General features: G+C 43.2%; 1 protein-coding gene across 2 annotated transcripts; it reads right to left on the reverse strand.

Moving 5' to 3' along the window:
• Nucleotides 1–6,966: 6,966 nt before the first annotated feature.
• LOC125540359 (soluble inorganic pyrophosphatase) lies at nucleotides 6,967–10,697 on the reverse strand. Of its 2 annotated transcripts, none has more exons than XM_048703970.1 (9): nucleotides 10,533–10,697; nucleotides 10,002–10,138; nucleotides 9,867–9,895; nucleotides 8,448–8,513; nucleotides 8,054–8,161; nucleotides 7,688–7,753; nucleotides 7,476–7,596; nucleotides 7,275–7,356; nucleotides 6,967–7,151 (listed from the first exon to the last, which is right to left on the reverse strand). In XM_048703970.1, exons 2-9 carry the CDS (start codon nucleotides 10,135–10,137, stop codon nucleotides 7,109–7,111), a joined length of 651 nt encoding a protein of 216 aa, XP_048559927.1. In that variant the 5' UTR covers nucleotide 10,138; nucleotides 10,533–10,697; the 3' UTR covers nucleotides 6,967–7,108. The 2 variants fall into 2 exon arrangements, with proteins under 2 accessions (XP_048559927.1, XP_048559928.1); XM_048703971.1 differs by having other exon boundaries at nucleotides 10,002–10,141; nucleotides 10,533–10,686.
• Nucleotides 10,698–18,777: the final 8,080 nt, after the last annotated feature.

The raw sequence follows: 18,777 nt of genomic DNA on the forward strand, positions 1-18,777 counted from the left end.
ATGTTGGTGTGGTGATGTTTGCAAGCTGAAGGTGTCCATTGACCGCAACAAGTCATGGACAGAAGGTAGAAGGTTTTTCGTGTGTCCCAACTATGCACATGATCGTCGAAGGCCAACTAACGCATATGACATACCACCGGTATGTTAGGTGTACATACAAAAAACATCAACAAGTTGTCACTCATATGTCTAACAAAATCATGGTTTATATGTAGTCCCCTCCTCCACTTTGCAAGTACTTCGCTTGGATAGATCACGAGGTACCAAAAGATGTCCAAGAGGACCAACGTCGAGATTGGTTACGGAGGCAGCGCCTATTCGAGGAGTCCTATGCACGGGGATTGGAGCGGGAGCGTCGTGAGAAGGAGGCTCGTGAGCGCAAGAAGCGTGAACAAGAGAGGGCACGCAAAGAGAAGGAGGCTCGTCAAGAAGAGAGGGCAAGAAAACTTGCAAGGGCTCGCGATGCACGAGAGGAGGACGAGGCACGTGACAAGAAGGGAAAGTGGCCCCGTACTACTCAGTAGACAAATGGAAAGGCACCGGCGTCGATGATGAACTGTCGAGACTTTGTTTAATGTATGAACTTGTTATTCGAGACCTTGTGTGGTGATGAACTACTTATGTCATTCGAGACATCGTGTGTGAACTTGTTATTCGAGACCTTGTGTGGTCATGAACTACTTATGTGCAAACTATGCTTTGTTCATATTTTTGTTTGATTTCCAGTGTTTAAAAATGTGTGCAACAAGTTTAAAAGAGAGCACTTTGCCTAGTTTGCAAATGTGCACACCCAGACGCCAGGGTTCCTGGCTTCTGAGTCCCTATCCAGAGAGCATTTTCCCAGTTTGCAAATGTGCACAACCAGACGCCAGGGTCCCTGGCGTCTGGCTGTGCACTTATGCAAACAGGAAAAAAGCTCTCTAGATAGGGACCCAGACGCCAGGGACCCTGGCGTCTGGGTGTGCACACTTGCAAAATGCTCTCTGGATCGGGCATCAGACAGATCAGACAGGTGTCTGTTTACCTGCGCGAGCAAAACGATCCAGACGCCAGGGACCCTAGCGTCTGGGTCCCTATCCAGAAAGCTTTTTTCCTGTTTGCATAAGTGCACACCCAGACGCCAGGGTCCCTGGTGTCTGGATCATTTTGCTCGCGCAGGTAAACAAACACCTGTCTGATCTGTCTGATGCCCGATCCAGAGAGCATTTTGCAAGTGTGCATAGCCAGACGCCAAAGACCCTGGCGTCTGGGTCCTTATCCTATCCAGAGAGCAAATATCGTGTGGATAAGATTCTTTGGGCCCACCTCTACCCCTCTCATCCATTCATCTCCACCCCACCTCTACCCCTGTCATTCCTTTCATCTCCACTCACTCTCACTCTCACCTCTAACCCTCTCGTCCACTCACTCTCATCCAGTACCATAACCCCCTCAAATCTCTCACGAATCGGTCCGGTTTCACCGTTGGATCTTCAGGATTTCGAAACTAGAAGGTAAATCAACTACACCCCCACTTATTGGTTGGTTTCAGGATCTCCAGTATCATAGTTTTGTGTAAACCCTAGTTTTTTTGTTTTCCTCGTGGTTTAATGTATCATAGGTTAGGTACTAAGATATTTGTGTGTTGTAGATGGCTAATGGTACTCAGTGGGTGCTTAGCCCTGTTGTTCATGTCCAAGGCTTTTCTCCATGTGTTGTGCAAGTTAGTGAAGTGGACCTCACTTTTGATTGGTTGAAGACTAAATTCATGTTGAAGCAAGGGTTGAAGGAAGAGGATTTTGTGTACTACGTCAGCAGGAAGCAGTCAGATGGCCCCGGAGAAAGAAAATTGGTTGACATAACTGATGATGACAAGATTCAAGAAATGCTGCAAGAATGGAAATGGAAAAGGGTTATTGACTTGCATTGCTACAGGAAACCGAGTTATATGTGATTTTCATGTCGTTTCAACTATCGTGGACCATCGTGGTCATGAACTACTTATGTCATTCGAGACTATTTGTGTAATTTGAGATTATGTGATGAACTTCTCATTCGAGACTATTTGTGTAATTTGAGATATTGTGATAACTATGCTTGTCATTTGCTATTATGTGAACACTAATGTTTGTCATTCGATACTATAGGTGTTTGCTAGAACAAAATATCTATGTCATTCCATACTATAGGTGTTTGGGTGCTAGAACAAAATATGAACAAAATGAAAAAAGTACTACACCAGGTCCAGACGCCAAGGACCCTGGCGTCTGGGTGCCCTGTTTCTGCTGTCCAGGACTCTGCTTTTGCTTCCAGTCGACCCCCAGACGCCAGAGACTGTGGCGTCTAGTCCCCTGACTTGAAACCAGACGCCAAGGACCCTGGCGTCTGGGACCCTGTAGATTATTTTGAACTTGCTGTTTAACAAAAGAAGATAGCACATATATATTCATATGATAGGTTCATACAACATAGAAGATAGCACATTTCACACAACTTTCACCATGACAAATGTAAGCATACAAACGACAAGTTCATAGATTTTTCATCACGACAAATTCAAGCATACATAAGACACCAAGTGCATACATAAGACACCAAATTCAAGACAACCTAAGAAGTTTTTAGCACGACACCAAGTTCATGCATACAAACGCCACCTAGTTCATGCACTTCCAAACAAGAAGCTCACTTCCTCCTTCCTCTCTTCACAATGGTTGCAAGTGTAGGCTCCTCCTCTTCGCTAGCCTCCTCCTCCTCCTCGTTGTATGCCTCCTCCTCCGCCTCAATGTTGGCCTTATATCTTTGCATTCCTGTTGGAATAAGCTGATGAGGATACTCCGGACTATGGAATTGTGTATTCCATGTCTTCTTTCTACCTTTCTTTCCTGGTGTCTTAGCTATGGCTTTGCCTTTCCTAGAGCGAGCATTGCCTTGTGTCGGTTGTGTAACTTGTGATGGTTGTGGAGCATCAACATCATACTCATGATCCTCTTGATGTGTTGCATCATACTCATGCTCCTCATCTTGTGTTGGCTCCTCTTGATGTGATGGCTCCTCTTCATGGACCTCCTCCTCCATGTCCTCATCGTTCTGGATATAACGCCGTCTATTAGCTCTGGCGCGGGTACCAGGTGCATACACGTCACTGGACTGAGCACCATGGCAAGAAAGCATTGCTGCCATCTTATGGAACCACTTCTTGAACTTCTACAACAACACAAAATATGCTATGATATGAGATACAAATAAATAATCCGCGAAAAGAAACTTTTATAATATATTGATCACACCTCCATCGTGCTCCCAAGAGTCCTCTCAGATAATACACCACCAGGTGGATGACTCAGTGCCACATTGGCATCGTTGACGCACAGAAGCAACGATCTGCCCTGCAATTCATGAACAAACCAAACTTATGTATTTGAAAGAAGACAACATGATGCATGCAAGTTTGTTAGAATAGGTCAAACAGACTACCATTTCATCATGCATCGGTGCATAGTCAACGTGAGCCCCTCTGGTGTCTCTCACAGCCGTGTTGAAGGTATGATAACCTTCTGCAGTCTCTGGGTCTTCAGACACCAACTCCGACCACTCCTCGTGAGTCCAACCAGGCTTTAGCTTTAACCGATAACGATCCGCATACCACACTTGATACTTCTGATATGCTGACTGATTGTGAGGTCTATTCTCTGATTGCACTAGTGTGTCTCTTTGATTCCAAAATTCTATCCATGCACGGTGTTTGTTTGCCCAATCCGATATATCCTGATTGTTCCTTCGATCGAACCTACAAATGATGCACGTAACAAAGCATTAGCAAACATTGACTTATTCAATACTCTACTACATACTCAAGGCATGCTTGCTCACCGATGCAGAGATAGCATTTCCTCCTTGCTCTCCTCAATTGGAATATCTTGTCTTCTTCCAAATTGTCTTGCCACACGGTCTACAAAGTGCCACTCGACTGCGAAGAAGCATATCATTGGGCACCTCGCCCGCCAAAGATGGCTATCACGCGTGCACATCTCATTAAGATCAAAGTCACGATCTTCCACATAAGGCAACCAGTATACCTGCAAAACAAAGAGATACATTGTTAGCTACAAGTTTCATTCTTGACTAAATTTTATCTCATCGAACTTCTCAAAACCTGCTCAGCAGTCAAGGTGTCCAGCTCGTTCATATAGCACTTGTATCGCACATGCGAGCTTCCTGTGTATACTGTCACTTGTTCCCAATAGTAAGCAAGCGTATGGCGCCGATATGGATCATCATCATGCAACCCGTCATGATTACCCCGTGGGTTTGCCATGAGGGGGTTCTTGAATTCGGGTCGTCCAACCGGGATCCGCTCCCACATCCACACGGATAGGCTCCAAACAAACCCAGACAATGAGGATGTATCTCCCTTCCTCCGACACGCCAAGTCAAGCTGCAATCAAACAAACATGTTAGATATGGAGGCGCATGACAAATGCAAGATAAATGGTTGCAAATATCTCTTACCTAACGATACAAATATGCTAGTGCGGCTGAACCCCAGCTATACTGGGTATCCCAGTTATTGAGTAGCTCCAAGAACATCCAGAGGGCTGAGTTCCCGGTTGCATCTGAGAAGACTACCTTGGTTAGTACATACCAAAGATAGGTCCGCGCGTACTGCTGCACAACCACGTCATTGGCATCCTGAGGGCACGGATTGGTGTTTCCTCTGACCATTTTTAGCCAAGAATGCCTCACTTTCACGGTATCGGCCTTGCCTTCCTGAGGGCCCTCGGGCTGAACGCCAATTAAATCGGCAGTCCGTTCTCGCCAATTACCCACGCTGACACGACCGGTAACAGCTTGTCCGTTGATAGGAAGGCCGCTTATCATAGCCATGTCCTGTAGGGTCATCGTCATCTCCCCACATGGAAGGTGGAACGAGTGAGTCTCCGGCCTCCAACGATCCACAAGTGCGGTCAGCGCCGCGTGGTTCACCGGCGGAGCGCGTCGCTTAAACTGCAACACGAATGGGAGAAGACCCAATCTCCGAATGTAAGCCTCATACCGCGGGTCGTAATCAAAGTCATCAGCGGAATGACCCCTCATGTGCATAGCAACTACTTGCTGCAAATAAAGTGATGTTTTAATAATCAATACAAGAACACAAATGAGAAACAATGAAAATTGACCCAGTCTTGCTTCTTACCTGTCCATTCTCAATGGCACGAGCACGATGCTCCTTATCCCACTCATCGATTAATCCGTCATACCAAGGACCATCACCATCCGCCATCCTACAAAACAAATCACAAACATCTATGAATACATGAACAATATCAAACAGTTTCCTTCTCCAAGTTTATGCCATATGAAAACACCATTCTTCTCAAACATAACCACATCATTTCTTTCTTCTACATATGCACACATATCATCTAGAGTACCAAATTTCACCATCAAATAAATTTCATAATCATCATCCGCCATTCTATTGAACAAATCATGTCATACACAATAATCAAATTTCATCATCTCTTTTGCATAAAAAATTTGCCATCTATATATTCAACTATATTGTCATACCACTTCACATTTTTATCTTCTTCATATGCACACATAATTATTCTCAAACATACCAACATCATCTCAATCAAATAAATTTGTCAAATAATATGGTGTCACATATGCAAATACATATCATCTAGAGTACCAAATTTCACCATATCTTTTGCAAATATAGTATGCCAACAATAGGATTATCTACACATACACACATCATCTATCAAACCAAATATAGTATGCCAAAGTCTATTTTACATACACAAATCATATATTCATCACCCCTCTTAATTCAAAAAAAAAATCCTATGGACAACATATACACAAAACGGAATTGATTTTATCTACATGTTCAACTACACATCATCTACTGCCTACCTAATCATCTATCAACTACAAAAAAATTCCTAAAAAAAAGAAACCATCTACTCATCTAACATCACCTAGTGTTGAATAATGCATCCAACCAAAGAGGGGAAAACAAAAACAAATTGGAGGGAATGGGGGAGAATACCTCAAAGAAGCTTGGGGGGGTCAGATCTGTGAGTTTGAGGGGTTGATGGAGTAGATCAAGGGGGGTGGTGGTGGGAGGGAGAGAAGGGGCGACGAACTGCCCCCTGTTCGTCGAACCAGACGCCAGAGAAGATGAGATTGGGATGGGTGGGCTGGCCCCGCGGCGTTATCCACTTACCGGGGCCAGACGCCACGGTCCCTGGCGTCTGGCCCCTTTGCCACGTCAGCAGGTCAACGGGCACGCGGGCAGTGCGGGCCAGGGGCCAGACGCCAGGGTACCTGGCGTCTGCTTCGTAACCCAGACGCCATGGATCTTGGCGTCACCGAAAAAAGGTCAGAAACGAATTTTTTTTTGGAACGAGGTCAAATCGGGATTTTCTTTGCACAATGGGTCAGAACAGTAATTTTGTCCCCGGCCAGCACCCGCCAGCCGACAAGGCAGACCAAATCTGTAGGGAGAGAAGACCACTGTGCAGTCACGTCGTCCGAGCCGAGTGCAACAATGGCTGGAGGGGGGCGCTCTGCAGTTTTGGACGACGCCATGGATCGATATGTTTGGCGGCGATCAGCACAATATTCTTACCCCGTGGATTTTCTATTTATTTTTGGATTGGAGAACCAACATCGTGGAGTTAAAAAAGCCTGGACATGACAGAGTTGGGCCCGTTCCCTCAAATAAAAAAGACAGAGTTGGGCAAGGTCTGGCACCCGCCCCAGGCTTACTAATTAGTTTACTTTTGGAAGGTTAGTGCCCTGGCCCAGGCCCAGTTCACATCCAACCCCAGGCCTGTTAAATGGACGCCTAAGATTACTGCTTACTGCCTGGCCCAGTCGAGTTGGCAGGACAGCAACCAAACCAGGATTCAAAATGGATATACGAATTGGGAACACAAAAAAAAAATTGTTAACAGGCACAACAAAAAATTCCCAATCATAAACCATCACTTAATCTTCATAAATAGTGCGAGTACACATTGTTGCGCATTTATTTATAACACACAAAGTCTCAGCTCGTCCCCACTTGTTATTAATAGAAGATTTCCACGATACAACAACCACCGACATGCTACTGCCTTAAGCTCTGCAAAATATACTGCGCATACAGGTCCCTGCGATGAAAAAATAAAATAAAAGAAGCGTCAATGTAAACAAAAATACACCTTCACCGTCATCACATATGCGAAGAACGGAAAAATACATCTTGGCAGAGATCAACAAGAAACTGTACTTACATCGAATACTGAATGGCCTCGCGGGCAGTGGTTGCAGGTAAGAACGCATCGACAGCGACCTCCTTGTTCTCGTTCTTCTTGTCTACAAGTTACCGCTAAGGATGCGAACAAATGTACCTCTAAATTATATACAGTAGTATATAAGATACTCTGCTACTGCATGTAACAAGGAAAACAAATGAATCGGATTATGCAGGATACAGTCCTCAAAGAAGCGCTTGATCTCTTGGAGGCGGTGAGGAGACAGCTCACTGATGTCATTGTAGTGACGGTATTCAGGATCATCAGCACAGACTGCTATGATCTTGTCATCCTTTTCGCCCTGATGACAACCAACCAACATCCTCAGTAAAACAAGGTAAAGCTATTTTCGTTCATCTCCCATTAACGCGCAAAGAATGAACAAGGAATACCTGATCAATCATGGGCATAAGGCCAATTGCTCTAGCTCGGAGGAAAGAACCAGGAATAACAGGCTCCTGTGAGAGATAAAAAGAGTAACACAATGGTCACTACCCCCTCACTTCTGCATAATTTGTCTCAAGTCAAACCCATAATTTTTTACCATGATATTGTCAAGTTTATGAGTGCTTGACTTAAGACAAACTAGAGCAGCCTTATAAAATGAAAAGGAGATACACCTTTGTTCCTAAATGTAAGACGTTCTGGCAGTTCAATTTAAACTGCCAAAATGTCTTACATTTGGAAACAGAGGTGGTAGTAGATAATAACATAGTTTAATAATGCATGGAGTGCATGACCTACATGCTAAGACTAACCTGCATCAGGACCAACACATCCATTGGATCATTGTCTTCACAAAGTGTCCTCGGAATGAAACCATAGTTGTGAGGATATACAACTGATGAGTACAGAACTCTATCAACCTGTCATGTTGTATAACATAACAACAGAAGTACATTATGCTTTGACGAAAAATAGCAAAATAAGTCAACTCATGAGTACAGAACTAAATCAATTTAGCAAGCACAGCAATAGAGGTGCATTATGCTGGTGGATGCTTCTCAATTTATCATTCCTTACACAAGTACAATAAAAAAATATTAAAGCAATTCATTGTCATGAAATAGAAAGTGTTGATTCCCTTTGTACAATATTTTTTTATTGTCATGAAATAGAAAGTGTTGATTCCCTTTGTACAACAAAACACACCTTAATCAGTCCAGTTTTCTTGTCAAGCTCATATTTTACTTTGCTTCCCTTTGTGATCTCAACAACCTGCAGTAAGATATACATGTAAACAGTTAAGCTCATGAGTTCAAAGCACAGCCAGGACCAACTTTACATAAAGAGTCTAGCATCGTTAACAGAAAAACCAAAGACCACTCAATATACTTGTGTGTTACTGAGAAGCAATTTTTCTAAACAGTAGATTAAATTTTAAACGCATCTTAATGTTGCACAACTATCAACTGGTCAATAAAGTTAACATGTTTTGTTGAAAAATTGTAATTTGGGAAAAATGGTTAGATTAAAAGCGCCTCTCTTTCAATTTCAAGGCTAAAAACTAGTGCTACAATTCGTAAGTCACAAAAATAATAATATTAAGGGACAAAACTCCAGAGGTAACAAAAGGTCTAAAATCACAGTGACAATTTTACTTGTATCAAAATCATAGACCCAATTCAGCAAAAAGGAGATTTAAATAGTTACAGAATCAACAAATCAATATGTGCATGCAGCCAAAAGGCGTGCTGAAGGCAGTGATAGCAGGTTATTAACAGATAGTGCACAACTGCACATCCAATACTAATCATACTACCATCATTAGCCTCAACATTGACGATAAGCCAATTGAATTCAGTATAAGTATAAAACAGTGAGAACCGGTGGCTGAATTCCATGTATCATGCTATTTTTATTTTTGTATGGTGGGTAGATTTATGTGCCATTTAATACTGATTGCTTCATTTTTAACATTTTAACTGGCATGTCTATACACTACTGAACTGAAACAGATCAGGAAAACATTGAAATGCTACCACAGGCTCTCACAATTGCAATACTGTTCGAACATCAGTTATTTTGATTCAGACATAGCCCAATTCACCTTTTAACAAGCGCAACCTTATATAAACTAAAAAGAGGCTGTCTGGCATATTCTGGTTTTCACTTTCAGTTTAAGAAATATTTCAGCAACGACAGAAATTCAATATATTTCAGTTTGCATTTCCACCAAAGGGCCGTAACATTCACTTGAATTTAAAAAATATTAGAATTATTTGAAGTCATGTGTACCACTGAAATTATTGAAATATTTTGAACGAAAGGTAAATATTCCGATGAATTTCATCGAGATCTCACTGAAAGTGAAAACCAACTGTTGCCTACTTCCTAGTACAGAGTGCAGTGAAGCATCAAAATTGTGCTTCAGAATCAACTGCATCCTGCAGAGATCCCATAAACAGACAACAATGAGGTCAACAATGACATTCCATTGTGTGGACGCCAATAGTCCCCTTGCACCACTTGCCCAAGATCCAACTTCCTAATTTACTTTGCGATAACAGAACATCAAATATCTTAACTGACGAAGATGTTCAGCTGGCAAGGCAAAAAGATGGTGCTTACAACATTGAACACCGCTGGAGCCCCAGGGCCTGTGCACCAAAAACCCAATCAGCAATTCGCCGAGCTTATTTAACTTTTATCAAGGCATTTGGTAAAGCCGGAGACAGAAATGGAGAAAAGGCAGCTCCTCCTCACCGATCTCGAGATCATGCCACGGATGCGCGGCCACCGCCCTCCTCGACAGCGACGACAGGATCCTCTCATTGAGCTTCGGAGCGGGCCGGCTCGTCGGCTGCTGCGCAGCGGCGCTCGTCGAGTCCTCTTCGCTCATCCTGCTACCAAGATAAGCCACGAATCAGACCTCGGAATAGGAACACGTCCCCTTACAGAATGAAACAGCGCGCATGTTGGTATCATCTGGCCAAAATTTCAAGGTAGATAGTTTCTTTCCCTGCTCGAATTAAACACTGCCAGCTACAGAGTTGAGGGGCACGCCCGTGCACAGCAGGAGAGTAGCCCCTTTTGACCCGATTGGTGCTGGGTTCCTAGCCACGCCTAGATCGAGTGTCCGCGAGGAACATGAACAGATCAGCCGCACAGAACACGGAGAGATCGAACCGGAGTTCGCCGGCGGCGAAACCGGGACAAGACAGAGCAAATCGACACTGGCGCCTAGCTAACCACCTTGTATCGGATCGACACGATTGAAAAGACGCTTTTGGTCACCTGCGCTGCGGTTGGAGGCGGCCTCTTGAAACGACGAGCGGCGGCGGCGGCGGCGGCGGCGGCGGCGGTGGGAGGAAGAGTAGATTGACTCCTCTGCTCTGCTCGGCTCACTCTGTCGCAGGCGCTTAAAATGGAAGGGAGTGAATGCTGATTGCTTTGGCTTTTCCAGCCAGCACCCTGCTCTATTATTTAGTGACAGATCAGTCCCTGGGTACAGTCTAGCCTAACGAGTAACCACTACTCCTACATACTTATCTCTTTGTATTTTTATGCTGTCCAGCTATTAATACTCGTGTGTCACTCACATCTCCTTTGTATTTTGAAATGAGGACAAAGTTTGGTTAAAAGCAAAAGATGGCCAAGGGGGTAAAAAAAAATGAGCATGTCTCTCTCAAGGAACATAGAAAAAAGAACATCTTATTGTATCCATGTAAAAAAGGCGCACACCCATTAATTTATCAATTTGGCCATATAGGCTGCGACATTTTGTAACCACGGGTTGCACTAGTTTACTGCTAGTTTTGCAGGTGCTAGATACACGACGGAAACAGTTTGTCGTTTTCTCTCACAAGGATCATGGTGTCCACCTGTTTGTTGTTCGAAAATCCGAGCCGCGGTTGATTCGTCAAGGACAAACAATCACAATACGACATCTAAATTTGTTAACGAGGTTAGCCGACATGAGTTTATCCAAAAACATGACTACGCACGCATGTAGAAATTAAGACAAAACCTACCACCTTTTATCATATCAAACGAGACGGAAAAGAAAATTTTAGAACCGGAGACCGCTGGACGGCGAGCAACGACAGAAGTGCTCGGAGGAAGAGGTAATAGAGATCAACCCGAGTAGATGGACTGTGCCCTCTGCTCGATCGGTTGGGAAAATATCAGATGATACCATGCTTTAGGTGCTCCCATGATACGAGCTTCTGGTCCATTGGATCCCAGATCCAACGGCTCCTAGAAGGTTTTGAAAGGCCGTTGTACTTGTTCGCAATTTTTAAACTTTAAAAGGTCTTTTTCGCAAAATGTTGAAAGCCTTCCGGAGGAGTGGCTGCTGAATGCTGATTGTTTTGGTTTTCAGTCACCAAAATGCTCCCCCCTTGGTACGTAGGGCCTACTTAGGTACATAGTAAGTGAGGGGAGTAATAGTCAAACAAACACCTTTTTCTACTCACATTGTTCTTTTCTCTAAAAAAACTGTTTATCTACTTGCTCTGATGAAGAGGGCCAGATGTGATGATTTTAGCTCTGTGTTGTGCATCTTGCCAACACAAAGAAAGAAATATGCGACTTGTTTTAGTGTTAAAGACAGAGCACATCGGGTAGAATAGTTCAATGTTAATATTTGAAGGTGATGTGTATCTTCTTTTTCTTTCTAAATCTTTCTGTGAAAAAAGTATCTGAAACTCTTATAAAGGTTCATCAGAAGTACCAAGCATCCGAAACATAATAAACTACATCCAAATACTTAGATCATCAAACGACCAATACTACCTCCAGAACGAGCACCGACGCACCACTGTCGCTGCTTCCCTGATGGTGCCGGCCTGACCTTGTCGATGACAACCAGCAAGTCATTGTGCACGTGCCCTTACGGAACAGTGCCTTGGAGCCGCAATTGTTGTCGTTAAACCCTTAAAATGATCCAAAGTGCCTGATAGCATAACTCACTGCCGCACACGCACGACGAGAAATCACAACCTCATCGCCCTCAATGAGACGGCATGAATATACGCCAGAGCCTTGTCAAACGAACTCGAGGAGGATCGGAGCCCGGAAGACCAACTCGATGAAGAAGAGTTGCCATCCGCCCAAACACCGGCTTGCAAAGATGGGGCTTCTATCTTGGTGACTTGACTACCTTATTCTTTCTATTTAGAGCTTCTACCATTTTTGTTCTTTTTTGTTGGGAGAAACCAATACATTCAAGTAAATTCACGAGGAGAAACCACCCCTCAAACTCCAAATAGGAATTGAGAGTTTGAACTCATTTTAGTTCCCGCCATGCATGGACGGCTTGCTTGCTTTAAGTGTGTGTGTCTGGTTTGAGCTTAATTTTGTTCAACCAAAAAAAAGTATAGCTAAGCTGAAAATTGAGTTAAGGTTTAGCTTGCCCATGAATTGAACATTGGCCAGAAAAGTACTAGAGTCGGTAAAAATAAAAAACATTGGCGTTGGATTCATGTTCAAAAGATAATATGTAAAAATGGAATTGCCAAAGGATGCAAGCTTGGCATCATTAACATAAATCCACAAATGGCATTACTTGCTAATGCTACAGCCGCTTGGGTTTTCCGTGCCTCGAGCCAGCACTGCCACCGGTCTGCCTCGTCTCCTCTGGTCTTAGGGCTATGGAGGCATGATGGATCCTGACCCTTGTCGGCGGGAGGGCTTCGTTGTTTATGTCCTCTTGATTGTTTGTAGGATTTGTGTCCTGGTCAAAGAGGCGAGGCGGTGGCGGCTCTTTGAAGATGAAATAAAGTTTTCCCCATGTATCCTCCGTCCCAGTGGCGTTTCTAGTGTCGTCGCAGGCTGTGTGGAGGTTTGTCTTCGAAGAATCTCATGGGATTCTGTCGGCGTTTGTCTTCGGTGGATCCACTTGAATCTGATCTTCATTCGTGTGTCTAAATGTTGGATCCTTCTGATTTACGCTTCTCTTCATCGGCGTCAGATGTTGTTCTGATGCGCTGGTCCTATAGGGTCTTAACACGACGACTTTTCGATTGTCTACTACGCCAAGGTTTGCCTGGCTCCGACGAGGGATAGGCTCGCTCCAGTGCTCGTAGTCATCGCTAGGTAGTCTATAGACAAATATGGCGGAAGTTTATTTTTACTTCTGGTGTTCTTTGTCTTACCTTGATTGTTAATGAATATATTGAAAGTTTTTTCACACAAGAACTAATACTATAGAAAATACTGCACATAATCCTAAAAAATAAATATTGCACATGCCTATGACCTTTGCCACCACGCATGTACTTTTCTGTAACAGGATGAAAATAGTAGCTCCAGGAAAGAACAGAAACACCCACAGTCCCACACGCTGTCCACCAAAGGCAGGGGACGAATGTAAATAGTACCACCTCGCTAGATGGGTGACTCCCGCACCAGCATATAAACACAGCACCCATCGTGCGCATCGGCCGAGCGTGGTGGCGTGCGCTTGTGACTGCAGCCTTGGAGGGCCAGGGAGTTGGTATGTGTGGGTTGGTGGGCTCGAGCCCGTGGCATTAATGTTAAAGTTCGCCCTGCTGTCCCCTAAACGGTAGGGGAAAGACGAGGGCTCCTTTGATGGGCGCTCGGACGCATCGTGGCTGTTTATGCCCGATCGTGTGTTTCGGTGAAGTCGTCATCGGAAAAGATCTGATGGCTGGCCCAAGTGTGGGTTTTGGTCCTAGGGGCCATCGGGCGCTTGTGCCGTGGGAATTGAGTTCCCCGGCCGTAGCCCATTATGATCTTTGGGTGTCCACGGGCGACGGGCTCAAGCGTTGCTTGCGCCGGTCTCGTGGCACGCGGGTTCGCTCACCTAAACCCCCAAATATCAACTCCCTTTTTTCTTCTTTTTTTTGCTATTTGTCCGTTCGATGTTGCCATGACCAGAGTTAGTGTTGGTGAAAAGTTACTGAAATATTTTGAGCCCGTCGGTTCGATGTTGTCAGTACCAAGGTAGTGTTGGTGAAAATCCCCGAAAAGCTCTGCTCGAGATGCCCAAAATCATCAAGATCATTCAGGGGGGGCGTTAGCGCCAAAGTTTCAGCACCTCATTCCCACCGCATCGTGACTATCATGGTTGAGTCTCCAACTATATACATTGTTGATGTTCTTTGACTCATCATTCAAGCGTTGCTTGCGCCGGTCTCGTGGCACGCGGGTTCGCTCACCTAAACCCCCATATCAACTCCCTTTTTCTTCTTCTTTTTTGCTATTTGTCCGTTCGATGTTGCCAGGACCAGAGTTAGTGTTGGTGAAAAGTTACTGAAATATTTTGAGCCCGTCGGTTCGATGTTGTCAGGACCAGGGTAGTGTTGGTGAAAATCCCCGAAAAGCTCTGCTCGAGATGCCCAAAATCGTCAAGATCATTCAGGGGGGGCGTTAGCGCCAAAGTTTCAGCACCTCATTCCCACCGCATCGTGACTATCATGGTTGAGTCTCCAACTATATACATTGTTGATGTTCTTTGACTCATCATTCAAAATTATGCATTCCTTGTGTACTCCATTATTTTGTTTTAGTGCATGATGACATGAGCAAGCAAGCATGAGCAAAAAACCATCAGGATCATCAAGATCATTCAGGGGGGGCGTTAGCGCCAAAGTTTCAGCACCTCATTCCCACCGCGTCGTGACTATCATGGTTGAGTCTCCAACTATATACATTGTTGATGTTCTTTGACTCATCATTCAAGCGTTGCTTGCGCCGGTCTCGTGGCACGCGGGTTCGCTCACCTAAACCCCCATATCAACTCCCTTTTTCTTCTTCTTTTTTGCTATTTGTCCGTTCGATGTTGCCAGGACCAGAGTTAGTGTTGGTGAAAAGTTACTGAAATATTTTGAGCCCGTCGGTTCGATGTTGTCAGGACCAGGGTAGTGTTGGTGAAAATCCCCGAAAAGCTCTGCTCGAGATGCCCAAAATCGTCAAGATCATTCAGGGGGGGCGTTAGCGCCAAAGTTTCAGCACCTCATTCCCACCGCATCGTGACTATCATGGTTGAGTCTCCAACTATATACATTGTTGATGTTCTTTGACTCATCATTCAAAATTATGCATTCCTTGTGTACTCCATTATTTTGTTTTAGTGCATGATGACATGAGCAAGCAAGCATGAGCAAAAAACCGATATCTAGAATGACCCCACGGCAAGGCCTTATAAGATATTCAAACAATGACACAGTTCAATAAATGTTGAGACAACTTTTATTAGAACAAGTACGGACTTCAAAAGAAAACAACAAAATATTCTCTTTCCAATTAATTAACACTTTAAAAAAAAAGACATTCAATTTCATGGGGATGGGAGGTTAAAGAGGCGCCCAGGGATGTGTTTTTTGCACTCTTTCTGGCACTCATCCAATGATGGATAGCAATCATCCACCACTAGACACCAGTAACAACAATTACCCGGGCTGCAATCTCTATGATGGACGCACAATCCGCCTGGTATATTGATTTTCTCGTTGTCCATGCCCTCGGTGGTTCGGCCTGTGGAGTGACAAAATAAACAAAACTGACAATTATATATTAAAACACAAACTAAAGACATGAATGAAAGAAACACATGAGAAAAATCAGGAAGCAAATAGCTTCATTGTGTAGTCTGTGCTAGTGTGACTTACACTGCGCATGAAAAGCAAAGCACACGAGCAACAGTTGGGAGAGCAGCAGGGCTATTGCACGCGTTTGATTTGTGGGCTTCTCCATCGAGATCGATAATGCGGTGAATGCTAGGTTCATATGTATGCTAGTCAACACTACCAAATATGACACCCTCGTTTTATATAGATACTGGTAAATGTGTACGATTCAATGCACATTGATATTGGATAGAGTATTAATTGTACACATATATTAGGTAGGATACTATTTGTGCATTAATTGTTTAATTAAGATTGGTATTGATATTTGGTATGATATTAATTACGTGTTAAATATGTTAAGCACTCACCAATTGCTACGGACTTGGACCAGGTAGCTTGGTATCTCGGTTTTTTTGTCTGTTTTTTTTGCCTCACCTCCCACTTAATTTTTCTCACTCACATTAAAAAACCAAATCACACTAAAGAGAGATCTTATTTTCGTGCTTCAATTCAATCAAGTAAATAATAGGTAATTAAGAATTCATAAATCGCACCATATATGTGAGATCACCTTCCTAAAAGATAGACATAATTTTTTCTCTCAATAATATTTCAAAATAAAATTAGGTATTACTCAATAACAAATCGGTAATTTCGCTCACTATGTCATTTATAATATTATTATCATTATCTCTGCTATTAATTGACAATCACAATGTTCCTAATCTATACCAATATAAAAAGACCCAAATGGGTAGACCTAATTAATCTTGGTCATCAAATCATGTCAATCCAACGACCTAGATTGCTTCAATGTCGAGCGCTCAACACGTTTAGCGTGCATTTAATTTTATGCCAAATATATTGCTAATCACCTAATAACACGCAAATAATATCCTATTTAATATCCGCATGCACTTAATATACTTTCAGATCAATGTGAAATGCATTGGATGTACACATTGACTAGTACAACAAAAATAACATATATTTTTTTTCCTATGGGCATACGCTTCCGCACACCCCTAGGAAGTGCGACACCATGGAGGAACTCATGGTCGGGCCTGATGCCGGTACGATGCTCGAGAATGCCAGGGCATGAATCACGGCGTCGAGGACATCCGTGGTGGAAGGCGGGTCGCGGACCACCACGTACAGGCGTTCGTGGACGCAGTCATATGATATTTCTTATCAGTAATGCAGAGAGCCAGATAGGCTACATTCTCAAATCAAGTGTGTCCATTCAAATGTCAAGAAATTCGTTAAGCAAATGTTTCCTACAGTACTCGGTAGTCTTCATCGTCATTCATAGCAGCCACGCAGGCGAAAATATATTGGAAATCAAGCGCTGAATTAATTGAAAAATCAAACCATTAATACAATCAATTAGCTAGACAGTTAATTACATATGCAATTAATTAGGTCCATTTGAATAGAAATTTTTCCCACCAAATCAATTTGGAAACCGAGTCACTAATGCAATTAATTAATTAGATGGACATTTTATTATGTCTGCAGATAATTAGAAGTAGCGAATTTTTCCAATTAGGCAAATAATTAATTAATTTGGTTGCTAGTTAATTAGGTAAACAGAGAATTATGTAGGTTGTTAATTATTTGTGGAATTAATTAATTAAGTAAGCAATTAATCATGCTGAATTATTTTGAAGGCGCTCGCGATAAGGATGATCAACATACTCTCAACGACATGGTCGAGCACCGCTTGCCAACACGAACAACGACAACCATGCACTCATGACATGGGCGACCTAGCATTCACCAAGATGAATGTTGACCAAGCTCTGCATGATGACCACACGCTAACGGTTGCCGAAATGTTCGTGGGTGAGGACAACACGAACTACATTGGTCAGGTGGTTCATGCTATAGTAGAAAAGACTTCCATGAATAGAAGGAAAGAAACTAAAGCAATCAAGTGGTCCACGGTGTTGGAGAAGGAGAGCGTTCCAAAAAGAAAGCGAAAAAAAGAAATAGTATTCTAGAAAAGAAGTAGGAACGAGAACTAAAGCTGGCGAGGAAGGAGGAAGAAGAAGATGAGCCGACGCTGACGAATGCACTGATGTTGACATGGTGCTGGTTGGCGCCAACGAAACAAGTTGGCAAAGTGGTTTGGAGTAGAAAATGTAGGGAAGGACGAGGAAGAGAAGAACGCCGATTATCCTTCCTAGCAATGAATGGTACGTGGGCTGGAGGTGGAGCTTATTGGTGTTTACCAATGGACGTTCGAGAATGATCTTTATAGTTATTTGTTGTTCTGTGTCAATAGTAGATGTTAGTTTAACCCACTTTATTATCTCTACTACTATAGTACATAAAATTTTGAACTTGTATTAGCTATCCGGCAAGACCCTGGAGCAGTTACAAGCCATAGATTTGTTCCAGAAGCTAAACATCCACCGTTTATCAGTGCCCAGCTCAAAAGATCCAACGGTTGATAATTCCTGGATTCTCTATGTACGGACAGGCACCAAGGCGACTCCACCAGCTTTCTGGAATGCTCCAAACCGATCCACACACGTGCTAGTGCATAAGTACGTAAGATCTTTTGTGGATGTTTAGAACTTCAATGCTCAATGGCTAGATGCTTAGAAGATCCGGCAAACAACAATGATAGACTATAGCTTTCTTTAAAAAAAAGTTAAGCTATAGCTTTTATACAAATCAAAGCACTGAAATGTTTGTATCCACCAAACATTTGAACGCAGCAACTTGACACTTCGACGAAATTTAACACTTAAAGGCATGCATACTACTCCCTTTGTATCAAAATATAAGATGTTTTTGTTTTTCAAATAAACTCGCAATGTGTTCATACTAAAAAGAATTAGTGGAGAACATGTGCATAGCACGTACCTTCTACTAGTATTGTAAATATGAAAATTTTCATCCCTTTTGCAACGCATGACAAAGGTGAGGTGGACTTC

The sequence above is a fragment of the Triticum urartu genome, chromosome 2 (assembly GCF_003073215.2).
Source record: "Triticum urartu cultivar G1812 chromosome 2, Tu2.1, whole genome shotgun sequence".
Classification (NCBI taxonomy): domain Eukaryota; kingdom Viridiplantae; phylum Streptophyta; class Magnoliopsida; order Poales; family Poaceae; genus Triticum; species Triticum urartu.

Coding starts and splice junctions, on each gene's coding strand:
- LOC125540359 (XM_048703970.1), bottom strand. CDS start 10,137: ATGAGCGAAGAGGACTCGACGAGCGCCGCTGCGCAGCAGCCGACGAGC. Junction 7,597..7,687: donor TTATGCCCATGATTGATCAG/GTATTCCTTGTT, acceptor GGTTGTCATCAG/GGCGAAAAGGATGACAAGAT. Junction 7,152..7,274: donor GAGGCCATTCAGTATTCGAT/GTAAGTACAGTT, acceptor TTTTCATCGCAG/GGACCTGTATGCGCAGTATA.